Source organism: Podarcis muralis, chromosome 17 (genome assembly GCF_964188315.1).
Source record: "Podarcis muralis chromosome 17, rPodMur119.hap1.1, whole genome shotgun sequence".
Taxonomy (NCBI): Eukaryota; Metazoa; Chordata; class Lepidosauria; order Squamata; family Lacertidae; genus Podarcis; species Podarcis muralis.
In genome coordinates, this window is record NC_135671.1 from 23,032,786 (window position 1) to 23,046,937 (window position 14,152).

The 14,152-nt window shown below is 46.9% G+C and overlaps 1 protein-coding gene across 1 annotated transcript in view; it reads left to right on the plus strand.

Annotated features, from left to right (window-relative positions):
* Nucleotides 1-483: 483 nt before the first annotated feature.
* The window catches only part of SVEP1 (sushi, von Willebrand factor type A, EGF and pentraxin domain containing 1), a 129,131-nt gene continuing 115,462 nt past the window's right edge, over nt 484-14,152 (plus strand). Inside the window, exon 1 of the mRNA XM_077921634.1 lies at nt 484-1,382. Coding sequence (XP_077777760.1) covers nt 870-1,382 — 513 coding nt within the window. The 5' untranslated portion in view covers nt 484-869. The remainder of the gene's footprint in view (nt 1,383-14,152) is intronic.

Consider the following 14,152-nt stretch of genomic DNA (forward strand, 5'->3'; position numbering starts at 1 on the left):
GGGTTGGACTAAATGGGCATCAGGAGTCCCTTCCAACTCTATGATTTGACGATTCCTTGGAGGTTTTCGAGGAGACGTTGGCTGGCCATCTGTCCTGGATGCTTTAGCCGAAATTCCTGCCTTGCAGGGGGAATTGGACTAGACCGTTCCAACTCTACAATCCAATGTTCTGGGACTTGCCTTCCTTTGAAATAAGGGACCTGGGAAAACACTGGGCGAGATAGGAGGCTTCCTGGAAGCGGGAGGTGGCGTCCCCCCCTTCAGCCAAGCACACACTCCCCCCCCCCAACCGGCCACCCCCCCTCCCGGGTCTCCCGCTGCGCCTGCTGCTACAAAGTGTTTCCAATTACCGTGGCACTCGTGGTATCTGGATGCATCCCTCGAGCCCGGCATCCTCTCGCCGCCCCTCTCTCCCTCCCTCCCTCCCTCCCCTTTGTCCGGCGCTGCCTGCCAGACATATGGGATCAATCAGAGCTTAAGCCTCGGTGCCGATGTGTTTGCGCCGCCGGGAATGTTGACAGCCTGGCAGACACCGACGGCGCTCGGGTGACAAGGAATCCGGAGTCAGCCGCGACTTGAGCGAAGGGGAGGAGCAGGAGGAGGACGGAGCTTCCTCTCTCTTTCTCGCCGGTGCCCCCTTCTTCCTCCTTTTCAGAAACACGTCGGGGAAGAGCTTGAGGGACGGCAGCGCTTTCCTTTTTCCTCGCAGTCAGAGGCTAGACGCCGCAGCCGAGCGCGCCCAGGGCTCTCTATCTCTCCACGTGCGCTCTCAAAAAAGAAAGGGCTTCGCGCGCGAGAGAGGGGAGAAGCTCGAGGGGGCGTCCGGCGCGCGCAGCTGGGGGGAGGCGATCCGAGTTGGACCCGGGGGGATGTGGCCCCTGCTGGCGGTGTACTTGTGGGGCGGCGCGTCGCTGGTGTGGGGCTGGGCGCCGCCGCAGCCGCTCAGCCTCTCCCGCCCCGTCGACTTGAGCTCCCTGTCTGCGCGCTCGGTGTTGCCCTCGCCGGCGACGACGGAGGGCAAAGTGGAGAAGCTGGGCCGGGCTTTCAAGCGACAAGTGCGGCGCCTGAGGGAGCGGAGCGGGCGCCTGGAGTTGGTCTTCCTCGTGGACGAGTCGTCGAGCGTGGGCCAGGCCAACTTCCGCAGCGAGCTGCGCTTCGTCAAGAAGTTGCTGTCCGACTTCCCCGTGGTGCCCACGGCCACGCGCGTCGCCCTCGTCACCTTCTCGTCCAAGAACAACGTGGTGCCGAGAGTCGACTACATCTCGCCCGCGACGGCGCGGGCTCGGCAGCAGCACAAGTGCGCCTTGCTTGGCAGGGAGATCCCGGCCATCGGCTACCGAGGGGGCGGCACCTACACCAAGGGCGCCTTCCAGCAAGCGGCGGTGAGTGGCGGGCGTAACGTCGGAACGCGCGGGGTGGGTGCCAACGTGGTGCCCTCCAGCAGGGAGGGCGACTTGAATGTAATGTTAGGGGGCAGGTAAGCCCCGTCCTTTGGATGGAGGGCACAAGGAGAAGGGGGCGACAGAGGACGAGATGGTTGGATAGTGTTTTCGAGGTTACCAGCATGAGTTTGACCAAACTGTGGGAGGCAGTGGAAGACAGGTGTGCCTGGCATGCTCTGGTCCATGGGGTCACAAAGAGTCAGACACGACTAAACGACTAAACAACAAGCCCCGTCCTGCATAATCGATCCCATGTCCGGCACACCACACCATTTGAATGGCAATGCCCATAATTTATTTAATATACATTTTTTGGATCCAGCAAAGATTTCATTGGGGGGCCCAGAGGTGCAAACTTGAGTAAAATATTGGGGGGCCCAAGTTAGCCCCTCCAGCATTCTTGACCACTCTTTGAATGGCAATACCTGGTGCTTTTTGCCCCAGGGGGTACTCAATGGTACCCTGGACTGGCACCTCCTTTTTTGTTGTTAGAAAAAGTGTGGCACCTATTTTTCTAGAAAAATAGCACTGCCAGTGCCCATCAACTTGGGGGAAGGAGGGAGCCCTCAAATATTTTAGAGGCGGCAAAGAGACATTGGCTTCTTGGAGTTAGATGTTCTGCTCAAAGACAAAGCATCTGCATTGCAGGCAGAAGAGTCCAGGGTCAGTCCCTGCCATCTCCAGTGCAGATAGCTCAGCTGGTGGAGCATAAGATTCTTCATCTCAGGGTCATCGAATCAGAGAACTGTAGAGTTGGAAGGGACCACAAGGATCATCTATTCTAGCCCAAAACCCTGCAATGCAGGAAACCTTTGCTCAGTGTGGGGCTCAGGGCCAGATTTAGGTTTGATGAGCCCCTAAGCTACTGAAGGTAATGGGGCCCTTTATATGTCCAGCTGTCCTTTGTCAACAACAAATTGTTGCTGCTTTTTGTGTTGAATATATGCTATATGGTAATTTATGGACCTAATAGGTATCTCAAGCCATTTGCCATGCAACCAGTCCATGCAGAATGTAGGCAGCCTATATATAAAAGGTAAAGGGACCCTTGACCATTAGATCCAGTTGCAGATGACTCTGGGGTTGTGGCGCTCATCTCGCTTTACTGGCCAAGGGTACCGGCGTACAGCTTCCAAGTCATGTGGCCATCAGGACTTATGGCGAACCAGAGCAGTGTATGGAAACGCTGTTTACCTTCCCAACGGAGTGGTACCTATTTATCTACTTGTACTTTGACATGCTTTCAAACTGCTAGGTTGGCAGGAGCAGGGTCCAAGCAATGGACGCTCACCCCATTGCGGAGATTCAAACCGCCGACCTTCTGATCGGCAAGTCCTAGGCTCTGTGGTTTTACCCACAGCGCCACCCGCGTCCACCCTATGAAATGAGCAAACCTGAGATATTTTAGGGAGCAGGCTAGCAGACAGGGCCCATGACTTACATCATAGGAGCCTACACAACAGAAAACACTTTTGCTGTATGTAGGCTTTATTTTATTTGTTTTTTATCTTATATTTTGGAAATGTGCATCCAGGGGTTTTTTTCCCTTTAATTTTTTTTGGGGCCCCCAAGAGAGTGGGGCCCTAAAGCTATAGCTTGCTTAGCTTATACAGTGGTACCTTGGGTTACATACGCTTCAGGTTACAGACTCCGCTAACCCAGAAATAGTACCTCGGGTTAAGAACTTTGCTTCAGGATGAGAACAGAAATTGCGTGACAGCGGCGCGGCAGCAGCAGGAGGCAGTGGCGTAGCGTGGGTTGTCAGCACCCGGGGCAAGGCAAGTAATTTGCGCCCCCTAACCCGTGGATTTGCGCCCCCTAACCCGTGGATTTGTGCCCCTAACCCTAACCCCCAGATGTTGTGCCCGGTGCGGCCGGCCCCCCCTGCACCCCCCACGCTACGCCACTGGCAGGAGGCCCCATTAGCTAAAGTGGTGCTTCAGGTTAAGAACAGTTTCAGGTTAAGAACAGACCTCCGGAACGAATTAAGTACTTAACCCGAGGTACCACTGTACATAAATCCGGCACTGGTGGGGCTCAAACCCACGCCCCTTAGATTAAGAGTCTCAGACTCTACCGACTGAGCTAGGGTCGAGGGTAGGTAGGACAATGAGATTGGGTAGGCCAATGGTCTTATTCAGTACAAGGCAGCTCCCTATATTTCTAAAGGGGTTAGAGCACAAGACTCTTAAGCTCAGAGTTGTGTGTTTGAGACGCACATTGGACAAAAGATTCCTGCATTGCAGGAGGGGTGGAATACATGACCCTCATGCATAGGAGACAACCCTTAGGGGCCGAGGTTCCTTTGCCCCCCTCCCCATAAAATATTTGAGGGAAGGGGGCCAAAGTTGATGGACATTCAAATGGTGTGCATGTGCTACATTATGTGATTGATTTTGTGGAGCAGGTCTTACCTTTGTGTTACCTCCACACAAACATTTTTAAAGGGATACATTAAATTTGACAAAAGTCCCGTAAGTGTTTAATTCTCTGATGCTTGCATTATGGGTCCCCACAAGACCTTCAAAAATCTTGAATTTCGAATTTTTTTGAAGTAGCGTTCCAACGATTTCCAAATTTGGGACACGTACAGTGGTACCTCAGGTTAAGTACTTAATTTGTTCCGGAGGTCCGTACTTAACCTGAAACTGTTCTTAACCTGAAGCACCACTTTAGCTAATGGGGCCTCCTGCTGCTGCCGCGCCGCCGGAGCACGATTTCTGTTCTCATCCTGAAGCAAAGTTCTTCACCTGAAGCACTATTTCTGGTTAGCGGAGTCTGTAACCTGAAGCGTATGTAACCTGAGGTACCACTGTATCTTCATAATGCACATGCCACAAAATCTGAGCAAGATTTACACCAGGAATTACGTATATTACCTTCATTCGATATTTGTGGTGGCGACTGGTACTGAACATACAGCTCACTCTTGCACTACTTAAGTTGTAGAAGCCTTTTAGCAGGCAAAGCCGAGTTGCTTGCAGAAGGTACTCGAGTAATAGCAATGAGTTTTGAACAAAATGTTTGTGTCAGTGAAATTTGCTGACTTCCAATGGGAAACATTATTACCTCCAAAATGAATACTTTCAGCACACATAGGCAAATAAACACATCTACACTACCAAACACCTATGTAGCTTTGATATGTACATAGAGCTGTAGTGTCACATGCAATTTCAGGGTGAAACTAGGTTTCATTCCCCCCCAGGTCAAAGACCAAGTGTGGCACCCGCCTTGCGCATTTGCATACACACGAATACAGGATGGGGGCCTCAATGGTGCCCCTCTGGAGGCTTCACCTGGGCAAAAACTGACTAGCTCTCTTCCCATCTCCCCGCCCCCGGTAGCTAGGGCACTGATGTGGGGCTGGGTGATATCAGCTTTTCAATATCACAGTGTATCGCCACCCAAACATTGTGATATAGTGGTAAAGGTAAAGGGACCCCTGACCGTTAGGTCCAGTCGTGGCCGACTCTAGGGTTGCGGTGCTCATCTCACTTTATTGGCCGAGGGAGCCAGCGTACAGCTTCCGGGTCATGTGGCCAGCATGACGAAGCTGCTTCTGGCGAACCAGAGCTGCGCACAGAAACGCCATTTACCTTCCCGCCAGAGAGGTACCTATTTATCTACTTGCACTTTGACGTGCTTTCAAACTGCTAGGTTGGCAGGAGCAGGGACCGAGCAACGGGAGCTCACCCCGTTGTGGGGATTCGAACCGCCAACCTTCTGATTGGCAAGTTCTAGGCTCTGTGGTTTAATCCAAAGCGCCACCCGCATCCCTTGGTTCAAATGCCAACTCATCCTCTTGATATACAGTGGTACCTTGGTTCTCGAACGTAATCTATTCTGGAAGTCTGTTCGACTTCCGAAACGTTCGAAAAGCAAGACACCATTGTGTTTTTTCCTGTTTAGAATGCACCTTTTCACATTTTTAAAAGAATATGTAAAGAGGTACAGCCATCATCATTACAAGTATTCTTAAGCCAGTTCTGCTAGTGTTTTTAATTGTTTTTAATTGTCTTTCAAATATTGTATAAATTTACCCCAGTCCTTTTGGAAAGCTTGATCGCGCTGGTTTCAGATTTTCCCAGTCAGCTTCGCCAGCTTTGCATATTCCGTCCTCTTCGTCTGCCACTCTTCAGCTGTTGGGTAGTTACTGTTGCTTCCACTTCTGGGCTAGTAAAGTCCTTGCTGCACCAAGGGGTTGTTTTTTTTTGGGGGGGGGGTGTTAAGAAAATGATTCCCAGGATTATCGACACTGAATGAATAGGAATCGGTTCAAACACTCAGATCATATAATTACATCGATACATATTTAGGACAGCATCTAACCCGTTTTTTGAGCCTCAAAGTTGTCAAATTGTCATTTTCACATTTTCACCTTAATAATGAGAGTTAATCTGTTTCAGCATGTAATCTTATTTCTATGTTTATATGCATTTCTCTTGCCTAACGCGTTGATAGCTGTAATAATTCAACACACGTTAACCACTTATTTATTGAGGAAAGCTATGTTCGCATGTGTCAAGGGTTCAGGAGCAGAGGGACAGGAAAGGGAGGAATTAGAGACCGAGGGAGAGGAATCCGAGGGAGAGGTCAGCGATGATAGCCGTCCGAGGTCTCTAAGTCTCTCCAGCGAATCAGAGGATTCACAGAAAGGGGCTCCCGTGGTCAGAGCTAGGGGGTTGCCAGAGGGAACACCTCAGGAGGGAGGGGCCAGAGGGGACTCAGAGAGCAGCAGCTGGAAATCGGGACCAGCTTCCCCACCGGAGAGCAGTAGAGGGGAGGAGCCCCAGGCATCGGCAGCAGGCAGCTTTCCGTCAGCGGAAGGACATGAGTCAGGGTTAGCCACGCCTGCATCAGAGAGCGAGGAAACGGTCAAAAGGAAGGTCAGGGGCAGCGCGCGCGCGCCAAGTTCAAATGTACAAGAGGGTGGCGCAATGAGCAGCCCGGAGAGGGAGCCGGGTCCCAAAGCCCGCCGAAGAGAGGGGGAGGAGTCCGAGGGGTCCGCATCTGAGGCGTCCAGGAAGGAAGGCACCCCGGGGGGTAGTAGGACCCAGAGGCGGAAGGAGAAACGAAGAAGGTGGAGTAAGGCTAGAGTCTTAAACTGGTGTACAGGGGGCGGAGACTCAGATGAGGCTTCGCTGGTCTAGGGTCTAGACGTAGAGACGCACGCTAGGGCTCGAAAATGGGAACTAAACTTCAATAAAGACTTTTGTACAGTTCTGCTGGCTAGCGTTGGTCTTCTGTGAGCTGGGACCTGGAGGCAGTCTCTGACAGCATGTATTACAATCAAACCTCGGTTGTCGAACGTAATCCATTCTGGAAGACCGTTCAACTTCCAAAACATTCGACAACCGAAAACTGAAAGTGGAAGCCTCAATACAATAGAGAAATTCAAAACGGAAGCCGTGTAGCATGTTTGGCTTCTGAAAACTGTTCAAAAACCACAGGAGTTACTTCCGGGTTTTCAGCGTTCGGGAACGGAAATGTTCCAAAATGGAGGCGTTCTGGAACCGAGGTTTGACTGTAACCATTTTCCTGACAGCTTGTGGCACTTTAAAGTATAACAAATTCATTATGGTATATGCTTTTGTGGCCTGGAGCCTACTTCATCACATATATAATATACACAGTGTATATCATAGAAAATCTCTGGAAATCTGCATGGCAGTTGTCATGTGGTAAAGTGGAATGTGGCAGCTTTTATTTAAGAAATGACTCTTTAGGTATTTGTATAACGCCTTTCATGTAACATCCCAAGGTGGCTCACAACATAAAACATACAACAATCCACTAAGCAGGTGAAGAAATTGAATCAGGGTTCAGTAGCAATCTTTATACTGTTCTGTCATCTCAAAAGTATAAGGTAAAGCTAAGGCTTCTATATTTGCTCTGTGAGACAGAAATTATTCACAGTCTCTTGCTTGGGGGCATTAAAATTATCTTATTTTTATGCGGCAACTTAATCACGTTCCTTTAAAAAAAAATATCCTCTGTAACATGTCCTACACAAATACATTTATTATTAAAGACATGCATAAAATATAGGGCAAAGTTAAATACTTTCATGTCTCACTAAAATCAGTGGAGCTTAACCTAGCTGCATATCCCACACACTTAACTGGGAGCAAGTCCCATAGAACTCAGAGGGGCTTACTTCTGAGTAAACATGGATTGCGCTGTTGCTTAATGTTACCTGGATCAGGTCCAGGGAGTTTTGTATGAAAAAGGTAAAAAAAAAAATTGTTTATGTTAACGTAGGAACTTTTTTTTTATTTAAGCAGGAATAAGTAAGAGGTGGCGGGTGGCGCTGTGGGTTAAAGCCTCAGCGCCTAGGGCTTGCCGATCGAAAGGTCGGCGGTTCCAATCCCCGCGGCGGGGTGCGCTCCCGTCGTTCGGTCCCAGCGCCTGCCAACCTAGCAGTTCGAAAGCACCTTCGGGTGCAAGTAGATAAATAGGGACCGCTTACCAGCGGGAAGGTAAACGGCGTTCCGTGTGCTGCGCTGGCTCGCCAGATGCAGCTTTGTCACGCTGGCCACGTGACCCGGAAGTGTTTGCAGACAGCGCTGGCCCCCGGCCTATAGAGTGAGATGGGCGCACAACCCCAGAGTCTGTCAAGACTGGCCCGTACGGGCAGGGGTACCTTTACCTTTACCTTTTAAGTAAGAGGTAATTAATGTTTTTTATAATTTATGTTTGCATGATGCATTTCCCAATTCAAATATATATTATTATTTATTAAATTTGTATACCATCCTGTACCTGCAGGTCTCAGGGTGGTTCAAATATAAAAATCATCACTTGCTTGAATATAGATTTACTTGTAAAATGTCTCCCTTGCTTTCTACCTTAACACTAACCAAATTTGCAAGTGAATCCACAAATTTCAGGTGGGTATGGCTGCCATCAAATGCGAGCTTAGTAGGGAATCAGTCCTGTTGAGGTCTGTGGGGTTTAATTCTACGTGAATATGCTCAGTCGTGCTGCACAAGAGCATTTATGACACCACTATCTTGTCTGCTTATTTCTCTTATGCTGTAATTCTGTGCACACTTTTCTGGGAGTAAGCCACACACTGAAAACTGTGCTCCTTACTTCTGAGTGAAATTGCATAGGATTCTGCTGCTTGTATTCACATACAGTTCAAAATGGTCCAATGCCACCCATACAGCTCTGCAGTTCTTGATGCAAAGGAGTGCATGCAATTCATGAAGTGGCTAAGTGGCTAACTTTTAAAATAAAAACACCCCCCCCACACACACACACAAAGTTTTTTTGAAGACTGAGACATTTATTATGACATAAGGCTATATGGATGCAGGTGGCGCTGTGGGTTAAACCACAGAGCCTAGTACTTGCCGATCAGAAGGTCGGTGGTTCAAATCCCCGCAACGGGGGGGGGGGGGGTGAGCTCCTGTTGTTCGGTCCCTGCTCCTGCCAACCTAGCAGTTCAAAGCACGTCAAAGTGCAAGTAGATAAATAGGTATCGCTCTGGCGGGAAGGTAAACGGCGTTTCCGTGCGCTGCTCTGGTTCGCCCGAAGCGGCTTAGTCATGCTGGCCACATGACCCGGAAGCTGTACACCGGCTCCCTCTGCCAATAAAGCGAGATGAGCGTCGCAACCCCAGAGTCTGCCACGACTGGACCTAATGGTCAGGGGTCCCTTTACCTTTAAGGCTATATCACAATAAATTTGTCAATTTCCGTTGCTTTAACATTCCGTCTTCGTAACTGCACCAGACTTAACCCACCTATTCCTCTGGAATTATTTTTCAGTAACCTTTGTTTCTTTGGGATTTTCCGCTGGTTTTTAGGAGCAAAGGGTAATTCATTCTTCATAGAACTACGCTGACGTATCAGCATATCAGAAAGCATCTTCCAGGGTACCAGAGACAGCAACCCGAGCGTCCACTGTATATCATTGATCTTGTTCAATGCTCGGTGTATCTAAATAGGTTTCAAATCCAGTTAGGAATATCCCAAGTGTTCTTTGCCCAGTGTGGTAAGGAGCAAGAAATTGGTTTGAAACCATGTGGTATATTATCATAAGGTATAGTATTATCTCTAGGATATTTTGCAACAGATTCTTTTTAAATTCGTTTTAGTTAGCATTTCACAAATTCCATTTCAATAATCACACAGAACATCGGTATAAACATCAGCAATTGGAGTACAACATCTTTAGAGCTAGATAGAGCTTTAGCAGTAGAACAGTATCTCCAGAGGTATATAATCTACTCATTTCATCCTGACACCCATGGTCATAGATCTCTCAAAAAGAGAACTTGGAGGAATTGCCACTGATTTCAGTGTCGCAAAGTTCAACACACTGGCCCAAATCCAAGACAGATTAGTCTCACTAAAGCCCCACTGAAATTAATGGGGCAGAAACTACCGTATTTTTCACTCTATAAGACATACCAGACCACAAGACGCACCTAGTTTTTGGAGGAGGAAAACAAGAAAAAAAATATTCTGAATCTCAGAAGATAGAACAGCAAGAGGGATCGCTGCCCAGTGAAAGCAGCAATCCCTCTTGCTGTTCTGGATTTTGGGATAGCTGCGCAGCCTGCATTCGCTCCATAAGATGCACACACATTTCCCCTTACTTTTTAGGAAGGAAAAAGTGAGTCTTATAGAGCAAAAAATATGGTAGCTGCAACTAAGCTGGCCTGTTGAATTCAGTGGAACATAAGCACAAATAATTTTGTCCTGATTTGGACCACTATTTATTTTAAATGTGATTTGTTAGCATGATACAATTCCTCCCAACATAATTCATTGATCCTCTAAAATGAGGATGCTAGAATCACCATCTTCTCGTAATAAAGTATTGTGTGCTGTAAATTGACTCAGCCAGATGTAATTGGTTCTCTCTTGATATTTAATATATCTCGTCCGTTTTCTAAGGGGCTCTTACCTTGTGAATCTTCTTGCCAGACAAATTGCAACTTGGAGATACAAATAGTACTGTCCTGTCCTGGTAGGGATTATAGAAGACTTCTATTATGTTGAAATGCCATTACTGGAATGAATAGAGGAACTTGCACTTCAATGTAACAACCACCTTTTTTCTCTTCTTGTGAGCTATTATGCCACTGTCCTCTATTTCAGTGTTTCCCAACCGGTGTTCCGCGGCACACGAGTGTGCCGTGAGACGTTGCCTCGTGTGCCGCGAGATGCCTGGAGGGAGGCGGGCGAGTCGGGCGGCGAGAGGCGGGGCGGCGGCGGCGAGGAGAGGCCGCGCCTCCTGCTGTTGCCTGGCGCTCCTCCTCGCAGCCGGAAGCGCTGCCTGGGCGCCTCCGCGCGACTCTGCCTCGCTGGGTTTGGTCTCCCAGCAGAGACGGGTCACACGCGCCCCTCCCTCCCTCCCTCAGCCTGCGCGGAGGGAAAGCCAGAGAGAGGCATCGCTCCTGCGCGGCGGGAGAGGGAGCAGCCGGAGCGATGCCCCAAACGAACGCATGGGACCGGAGGGGAAATCCTCTCCGAGGCGGATTGAGCGCAGCTGAGAGAAGCCTTTCGAGGAGCTGCCGTGTCCCCTGGAAACCCCCTTCCCAGCTCTGCCTCAGCTGCCGCCGCCTCAGTTGCCGCCGTCCCTCAGTCCCTCGCTCTGCTGCCTCCTCCCACCCCCAAAGCTTGGAGGTTCCCCAGCAAGGGGGAGGGAAAAAACTTTCACTTTTGTGCGTCCCTCCCGGCGTGACGCTGCGCGCTGACGTCACGGGGCGGGGCTTTAATGGTGGTGTGCCGCGAGATTTTTTTTTAGTAAACAGGTGTGCCGTTGCCCAAAAACATTTGGGAAACACTGCTCTATTTTTAAACACTATTGTATTACACCTATGCTCCTTGTGTTTCCTTTGTGATATTTCTCCTTTACTAACTTTAATTATTCACCCATGTTCACTTGCTTCCCCAAATTTAAAAATAATTATTTCATTATGTTTACACAAAAAGACTCAAATCCTTTTTTCTAAGAGGCTCTCCGAAATATACCCGAAATCTTTATGGAAGTGCATTATGGACTATTGAGATGTAAACTGTTGTTCCTCTGGAACAAAAGGACAACTGGTGTGGTAGGAGCTCTGGAGTATTGTAGCCATAATCCATTGACTTATGGTCCAAATGCCACAAATCAATCTAAGCCCCATTGAATTTAAAGGAGCTTTCTCTCAGAAAAGTGGTCATAGGAGATCTACAAGTCTTCTGACTAGAAATGAATAGAATTCTGCTGCAGAAGGTCTTATTCCTGGCCTGCAAAGTTTAGAACGCATATTCTACGTTTTATGGATGTCTTGCATTTTATAAAGCTGAGTCAACCAGTTTGAATAGCCCCTGATAGTCACTCACCCAAGACTGAGCAGTAGCTTTGTGGATGAATGGAGCTTTCAACCCAGACTTCCTGGGCCAAGTCCAATATTCCGTCCACTACACTGCATGTCCGCCTGGGGTAATGCCAATACAGTAGTGCTATGTTTAAGGTGATAATACATTAGGGCTGGTCAATATTTGGTTTTTAGCATTCGTGATATATCACCAGCTGAACTGAAACAAGGATGGAGCTATGGAGAGCCATGGTTTTTCCTGCATTGTGATTTTTGCTGGCGCCTGCTCTTTGATCTTAGCTGAAATCAACAATGTAAAGTTATTCCATCCAGAAGTTAGAAGGAAGGACAAGCTTTTGGCCGTCTTGACTACCCAAGTTCAATACAGTGGTACCTTGGTTCTCAAACTTAATCTGTTCGGGAAGTCCGTTCCAAAACCAAAGCATTCCAAAACCAAGGCATGCTTTCCCATAGAAAGTAATGCAAAATGGATCAATCTGCTCCAGACTTTTAAAAACAACCCCTCAAACATCAATTTAACATGAATTTTACTATCTAACGAGACCCTTGTTCCATAAAATGAAAGCGATAAACAAGGTACTGCAGTCACACAGTCAATCAATCAGTAGCTGAACTGGGTTCCACAGTCACAAAAAACAAAACAAAAAAGCCACAAAAACACAAACACAAAATAAATATCAAAAACAGACTGACCTCAGCGGAACTCTCAAAATGGAAGTGTAACACTCAAAACGGAGCATGTTCAGCTTCCGAAAATAGTTCGCAAACTGGAACGCTTACTTCCGGGTTTGCAGTGTTTGGGTTTCAAGTTGTTTGAGTACCAAGGTGTTTGTACCAGGGTACCACTGTATTTGTAAGGTAGAACAAAGGAGATGAAAATTAATTAAATGCAAATGAGTATTCAGGTTAGTCACTGCTCTGTGATTTATGATACAGTTACAGCCTAGTTTTCTGTGCTTAGTTATCCACCTTTGCTTTAAAATACAATTTTAATTTGAAGACTCCTTGGTGTTGCTCTTTCAAGAGATCTCTTGCTAGAGATCAAGAATAGCCACTGAGTTGTTTTATCTCCTGCTCTCTGGGACGTGCAATTACTCCTTGTGATAGAAGAAACAAAGGCAGTCATATTACTGTTGCTGGCTGTGCTGAAGGAAGGAATGCAATTAGTTATCTTTACTTAGCGGTGCGAGAAAGAAAAATAGCTGAGTTTTTCCTAGTGGAGTGAAGAAAAACATTTACTGAAAAAGCAGACTTTGAACTGACAGGTTAATCAATTACAAAGTGTTAAGGGACCTAATTGCACGGTTAATTCTATGAGAGTTTAAGTAATTTTTTACAACCACTTTGGACCAGATTTCAAACTTTGCTTCAGCATTTTACTATTTAAGATTTATGGGGAATATTCACCTTAAATTCTTCTACCGTGGAGTGTGTTTTCTTCCAGTTGTAAGAGATCGAATACGTAGCCAGATAAACTCAAAAAGATATTAGTAATTGTATTATCTTGCATATCCTTGTTATCTCACTGGATTCAGGTACAAAAATACTTTGTCCCACATTGCCACAATGTAAATATATTCACTGTGTTAACCAGAGCCACTCTAATGTGGGTCCTTAGTTACTGTGGACATGTAAATAAATGTTTCTTCCCCTTGGAACATTCCTTCACACCAAACACATTTCATGTTGCTGACATGTCCTTGGAAAAATTACATGAAATTTAAGGGAAGGGGTGTGTGAAATGATGGTTGATCTTCTCAACAGAAGAAAAATAAGGGGGTTGGTAAACCTGTGGCCTTCTAGATGTTGTTTAAAAAAATGCATTGTTTTAATTAAAAAACGAAAGAAAGAAACTCCATATAAGGGTAACAACAGGAAGCTTTAAAGGAACTATTGGAAACTCAAGGCAGTAGAGACATAAGATGATCAGAGCCCCACCAAACTTGAAGCATGGGAAGTCCCAATAAAAATTTATAATTTGGCAGAATATTCGGACTATATGATATGTATTTGTATAATTTGGAATATTTAATGTGATTTGATTGGATTGTTAAAATGAAAAATTTAATAAAAATTATTTTTAAAAAAGAAAAGAAAGAAACACCATATAAAGTATAGATGCCGTTCAGGTTTATTGGCAAAGGTAGGACTTTTTGGTATAAGAAAAAGGAGTAATTAAGAACATATTCTAATATTCTGTACTTCTAGTACAATATGAAGATTAGCAGAGGTTCGTCACACCCTGAGGTCTTGCTTGTGTTTTATGTGTTTTGGACATAGTAGTTTCAGCTGCGATATTGCAATGCTTGGAATGAAACCACAGTCTCTTGTTTTCCTTTGACACCCCCCAGCCCACTCCCACCCACCT